This window comes from Coffea eugenioides, unplaced genomic scaffold (assembly GCF_003713205.1).
Source record: "Coffea eugenioides isolate CCC68of unplaced genomic scaffold, Ceug_1.0 ScVebR1_1790;HRSCAF=2712, whole genome shotgun sequence".
Lineage (NCBI taxonomy): Eukaryota > Viridiplantae > Streptophyta > Magnoliopsida > Gentianales > Rubiaceae > Coffea > Coffea eugenioides.
In genome coordinates, this window is record NW_020862218.1 from 9,434 (window position 1) to 15,959 (window position 6,526).

General features: G+C 39.9%; 1 protein-coding gene across 1 annotated transcript; it reads left to right on the top strand.

Annotated features, from left to right (window-relative positions):
- The first annotated feature begins 5,189 nt into the window (after nucleotides 1-5,189).
- LOC113755864 lies at nucleotides 5,190-6,127 on the top strand. The gene is made up of 3 exons (XM_027299729.1): nucleotides 5,190-5,226; nucleotides 5,402-5,761; nucleotides 5,897-6,127. Exons 2-3 carry the CDS (start codon nucleotides 5,429-5,431, stop codon nucleotides 6,125-6,127), a joined length of 564 nt encoding a protein of 187 aa, XP_027155530.1. The 5' UTR covers nucleotides 5,190-5,226; nucleotides 5,402-5,428.
- Nucleotides 6,128-6,526: the final 399 nt, after the last annotated feature.

Here is a 6,526-nt window from a genome sequence, read left to right on the forward strand (position 1 = left end):
TCCAGCTTTGTTGGATTCTCCATGTTGAAGATGATGTAAGGCTGCGAACAAATATTCACAACTTTATGGAATATGCCTTAATTTCTTTTCATTTACTCCAGTCAACTCCTCCGCGCATGGAATTACCTCTTCATAGATACCCCCAATGATTGGAAGTCCTCCTAACTTGTGCAAGTCCCAAAGTGAGAGAGACAATTCCCCCACAGATGTATGCAAGGTATTAGTATCCGAACACCACGCCTCGCAGAATGCCCTAAGTACATGGGGATTCCTGTCATATGTGAAAAGTGAAGCATATAAGGCGTCAAACAAGTAATTTTCACGGAGCACTTGTTTGCTTCTGCCGAGGATATCCTCCAACCACTCCCAATAATTCTCGATGTAACCAAATGCACCATTGAGTCTCAAGGAAGGACCCCAGTGTGCATCTCCGTCTATGATCCGCCTGCCAAGGGTCTGAAAGGGAGTTGTCCTTGGCTCCTTACTGTGAATAAGGGATCTCAAGGAGTGGACTTTCGTGCCGTCATCCTGAGAAAGTTCAAGTGACCAGTCCTTCAGTTCTGGGTACTGGTGAGAAGGCCACTTACCAGAGTAAGTTCCTTGTATGGGGGGATGCACCAATAATTTCGTTCCTTTGTCACCAGAGTCATCATCACTGTCAGCAATAAGGAGATACTTTTCGTTTGAAAATGTGACTTCCTTGAATACCACCATTGTATCAAGACTAACCTGCAATAAAAGCAAGAAAAAAAGGAAAGTTTGGTTAAAATGACATGGTCGAAAACAGTAAAAGGCTTCTTGAGTTTTGAGTGAGTTTTTATTGAAGTGGGTAATCATATCTCCTTCATGTACTCCTCAAGCCATAATAGGCTTTCGTGGGAGTTTGCGGTTGCACCTTCTTCAAATTTTGGTTGCGCCATCTCCTTCATGGACTCCTCAAGCCATAATAGGCTTTCGTGGGAGTTTGCGGTTGCACCTTCTTCAAATCTTGGCTGCGCCATCTCCTTCATGTACTCCTCAAGCCATAATAGGCTTTCGTGGGAGTTCGCGGTTGCACCTTCTTCAAATCTTGGCTGCGCCATCTCCTTCATGTACTCCTCAAGCCATAATAGGCTTTCGTGGGAGTTCGCGGTTGCACCTTCTTCAAATTTTGGCTGCGCCATCTCCTTCATGTACTCCTCAAGCCATAATAGGCTTTCGTGGGAGTTTGCGGTGGCACCTTCTTCAAATTTTGTGTCCACTGTGTATGTTGTAATGATGGATCCTCCCCTTCATAAAAAAAAAAAAAAAAGGTATTGACAAGAAGTAAAGGTCATGGAGTATGCAAATTACCCTGGTGTTGTGAATTCCAAGAGCTGTGGTTCTCAAATTGTGGACAAAATTAGAGCACCAATTTGCTTCAAATGAAAGGTACGAGCACGAGATGCAACCTGAAAGAAAAAAAAAAAAAAAAAAGAGAAAAAAATCTCTTTGAGATCATCCCTTAAAAAAAAAAAAAAAAAACAAGGCAAAAAGAAAAAAAAAAAAAAGGAGGGGAAATGACATTGACAAGAAATAAATGCCATAAGGTATGTGAATTACCTTAGCGTTTTGAAGTCCAAGAGCTATGGTCCTAAAATTGTAGACACAATTGGGACGTGAATTTGCTCCAGTAAGAAGTGCCAATGTCAGCTGCAACTTGAAAAAAAAAAAAGAAAAAAAAAAAGAAGAAAGTCCATCAAGAACAAAATTTTGCCTTGCTTCCTAAGAGGGGACATTCAAGAAAAAAACGTGGCGCGGGGCATGTGTTGCTCTAACCAATTAACATCAGCAAAATTGCATGCAAATAACTTCAATTGCAATTTAAATAAAGAAGCAATATGGACCTGGCCATGAATAAAGAAGGCCATGGTATGCAGCAACGGAAGGAAAACGCGTGCACTTTGCATGCAAGAGAGTACAGAGCTTAAGGTTTCTTGGCCCGGAATTCAATTGTTAATCTATGCCCATTAAATTTCAAAAGAGCATTCAGATGTCGACAATTTGGGGACACTAATAAAACCCGAGTTTGAAAATTTCAATCCTACAAGCATAGCAATCATTGATTATTTCATGAAAGTTTGTCCGCTTAATTTGAGGCAACAAACTGTCGCCTAGTCTCACTGGAAGACAAAATTTCAGTTTGGTTCACGGCTCAATTCGGCAAATTCCGATTCGGCAAAGTGAGTTATAAAGACTCAACATTTAAGCAGGAGTGAAGATGGGTGATACCTGAGTAATGCGAGGCCTACTTGTGGTGAAGGCTAACGTCTTGGTGCTTGCAACCCGAGTTACTTGGAGCTATTCGGCAAGTACTTGAAATACTTGAAGGACGCATGCAATTTTCCTGCAGCAGTATCAAGCGTAAAGAAAAAAAAAAAATCAAATCTGCAGCACCAATGAGAACAAAAGATTGTGACATGCAATATGTCTAGGCAGCTAGCAAGAAAGCTATCGATTCTTTGGTAATATGTGATGAACAACACAGCAAATTTGGCAAGCATTGTGTGAATGTTAAGCTGAAAAAAAAAAATGAAATCGAAACTAAAGGAAGGCTCAACGATTACCTCGGAGGTGTAGAGAATTTTTCTCTCCCCACGATGCTGCGATTCGTTTAGCTATATTTGAAGCCGCAAGGAGAAATTAGAGTGCTCAAACCGTAAGGGATCTTATTGTTTAGTTGTACTTGAAGCCGTAAGGGATCCCATTGGTTTCTTTTATAGAGCTCAAGCCATGCAATAAAAAAAAAAGGAAATCAAAGTTCATTTGGAAATTGCGGGAATTGAGTATCACGGAATTGGTTTCCAAAAGCCGGCTAGTTGATAGCTTCCAATTGTTTACAAGTTGATTTTAGCAGTTGTTAGTTTGCTATAATGGTGCTTGATTGAATGTTCGGTCTAGGCAGTAGACCAATTTTGATTGGCACATGGTCTTGGAAGCAATTAAAGGTCATAAGGAATGTGAGCAGTCCAATGTCCAAGAAGATTGCCTAATTCTTCATCGCTTGGTGGTTGGTTTTGGCAATTATCAATTCATTGCAAGTGCGCAATTTAGTACCTGCCGAATTGATGCATCATGAAAAAAAAAAAGGGAAATGATTGAAAGTGGTGTGTTTCTAATTCTCTAGGAATCAATTGCAAATAAAAGGGAAAGTGGGCTCGTGATTCTTTAAAGCATTGAAGCCACGGCAGTATGATTCTATACATGAATCAATTGGAAGCTACAAGTTTCGGCAATTGTGCTTCTTTAAATCAAGCTTAAGAAATCAATTCCAATTTGGAAGCTACAGGATTCGGCAGCCATCGATTTTGCTTCCTGGTTTGAAACCTCATGCAAGGTACCAATGGCCGGCTGGAATTTGCAAGGGCTGATTATAACAAGATCATGAACTTGGAAAGCTGCTAAATTCGAGTAACTTCCAATTAGCTGAGATGCGAATTGGAAATTATCGGTTCGATTTAGCAAGTCTGCCGCATATAATTCTGAGTGCCGAAGTGTGAAGACATTTCCTAATCCTTGCACCACGTCTCGGCTCTCTAAAGTGGAAGTTTCATGTTAAGTATTCCACCGAACAAAGTGATAGCCATGCTTTGATTATTATATGTTGGGCGGTGCAATGGTCATAGAAGTTTTCCAAGTGCACGAGACTAATAGCAAGCAACAAATTCATTGTAGTCAATTGGGGAATGATCCTGCGCATTGCACTTAGCCATAGACCACACATTGAATTAATCACTTAGTGAGCCTCTTATATAAAGGGAATGGTCCAGGCCTTTCTCTTATATTTAAAAAAAAAAATCATCATCAAATACTTCAAGTCTCTATTTCAATCCTTGACAAGCAAGTCTCAATTGAGTCTTGAAGTGGGGGCATTTGTAGACAAAGAAAATTTATTTAATTTATTTTAGTCAAGATTTATTCAAACTAAATCGGTCTTGATTAAATTAAATTAAATTATAGGAGTCCATCATGTTTTGGACTGGCAAATCGGGCCAATATCATATGGGCTATTAAATCAAATTAAATCCATAATGTCCGTTTAAGTTAGAGTGATTTAATTGATTTATTAAATTCACAATGGACTATTTGGGTTGGCCCAATATTCAAGCCCAAGTTAAATGGATTTCTTGGATAACAAGTGACCCAAAATGCAGGAAGATTCTGAGGGTTTTCTTGAAGACCTAACCTACATATTTTGGCTATAAATAGAGGTCTTCCCTCAAGGCAAAGGGAGAGAAAAATCCCTAACATTCGGAGAAACTCTGTCAAATTCCCTCAAGAGCTTTCTTCCTCAAATCCAAATCCAAATCAAGTCAAACAAATCCTCCTGCTATCGGTGTTGAAGACTCGAAGTTCCAAGTGTTTGACGCCATCATCAAATCAATTGTTTTCTACGCCGAAATTGTAGGAAACACCCTTTCGATTGGAGAACAAGTCTTTTCGCCCCTTCAATTGAAGCTATTCGAAGAAAAGAATCAGGGGATTAATTTCTTTGATTCAAGAACTTTCAGAGATTGTAACCCGCTTATTATTTGATTTAATAAATTTGATATTTGTGCAAGTTTTCTTGTCTTTTATTTTAGGCAACAAAATTTGTGCTTACACACTCTTCACGGTCATCTGCTACTATTATCTCAAACTCTACATCTTCTGCTTTTTCTACATCTTTTACTAATATATATTTATATAAATTATTTTTAAAAAAATTTATTAAATCAGAGTTGAACCAATCCGATCGATTCAATTAACGTCGAGTTTGTCGGGCCCCTGCGAATTAAGAAAGAATTAACAGAAATGGCTGGCAGGAAGATGACCCAAGAAGAAGAAGAAACTGAGAGAGAGAGAGAGAGAGAGAGAGAGAGAGAGAGAGAGAGAGAGAGAGAGGGGAAAAGACAGAATATTGGATTTTGGAAGAATGATTGCATAAATTTTCTTATCAGATCTCTACACATTTTGGAGTTTTATACATTCAATAAGTCGGTGCCAGTACTGCATGCAACTAACTAACTAACTTTTCCAAATTCTGTTACAACTTCCTCTAACCACTTTTGGCTCCACGCGGTAATTGCACTAATAGTCCCTAGCAGTTTTATAGTTTTTCAAAGAAACCCCTGTTCCTGACAGAGTTTTAAAACACTGCCTTAACCTACTCTAGGGAGGTCCAGGTGGACCTGCGGAGGAAGCGAACAACAACTGAAACACCATCGGGTGAGATAGCACTCCTGCCTCGTCAAGACTTCTGTATAGTCTTTGGTTGTTCCTTTTTCTTTACTGATGTTCCTGTGTCCAGTGTGTCGGGTGACGCATCTGTTGTTGTCTGTCTATTGTTCCTTCCTCTCTGAAGTTCCTGTGTCGGTGTCTCTGTTGTCTCTCTCTTCTTTAGTTGCAAGTTGGTATTAGTAAGAGCAAAATGGCAATGGCGTTGCGCGTGGTTCTTAACAAAGCCGTGGGTCGTCAACTCAAAGGAGGCAAGTTAAGGTTTTTGGGTGCAATCAGCAGTGGCTGCCAGCACTCCATCGTCGGCCACAATTCTTCACGCTCAAATAACAATAATGATACTCATCTACCTTCCTCAAATTGCTGGTGTCGTCACTACTATTTTCTACCATCTCCTCCCGCCGTAAGAGTTCTCGATTTCCCGACTGTTGCTGGCGTTCGTCCTGTCGAAGATGCCGAGACCGACGATAGGGTCAGAAAATTGGGTGAATTTGCAGTCAAGGCTCGCAATCAGGGCTCCGCCCTGGTTTGTGTTGTTTAATTAAAACGAAAAAAGGGTCTTTTTGTTTGTGCTATTTCTTCCTCTTCTTCTTCTTTGTTCCCCTAAACAACTGACAAGTACCCATACTGTGGATGGTTGCTACTGTTGAGTTTGTTTTAGGATGGTGTTGATGGTGGAGTGGAAATTCAGTTTGTGAGGCCGGTGAGAGCAAGCTTTAAGCTTTCGATGGGCCTTATCTACTACATAACGCTCGAGGCACTTCGTGGAAAAGCCGACATGAATGTCTACTATGCGGAAGTTCTCGACTGCCCTGACCAAAATCTGTTGAAATTGATCAAGTGGGAGCAGGTCAATGAGTCATTCTCCTACCCCTTCGAAGAAATAAGGTAAAAAAAAAGTCTTTCTGTGTTGTTCCATATTAAAATAGCCAAACCTTTGGGTATTGTCTTCTCTGCTTCGCTTCAAACTCAAAGGTACGACAGAAGAAGATGAAATTCCAGTGTTTGGCTTTGCTTATTTATGTTATAGTCTGGATTTTTAGTGAAAGAATTTTCTTTTTTAAGAAATTGCTAGATGTCACTATTCTCGTGGCATATTTATGATATTCATGCTTTTATTATGGTTTCTTGAAATCAATGAGAGGTGAAGCGCCTGATGTCATTTCTTCTTTCCCCAGTACAAGCATGTTGATTTTTGTGATATCATTTCTTCTGGACCTTAGTTTTCTTTTGGCATTGGAACCAAAGATCCAAGATTTATTTGGATCCGTAATCCTCCCAATTTTATTGG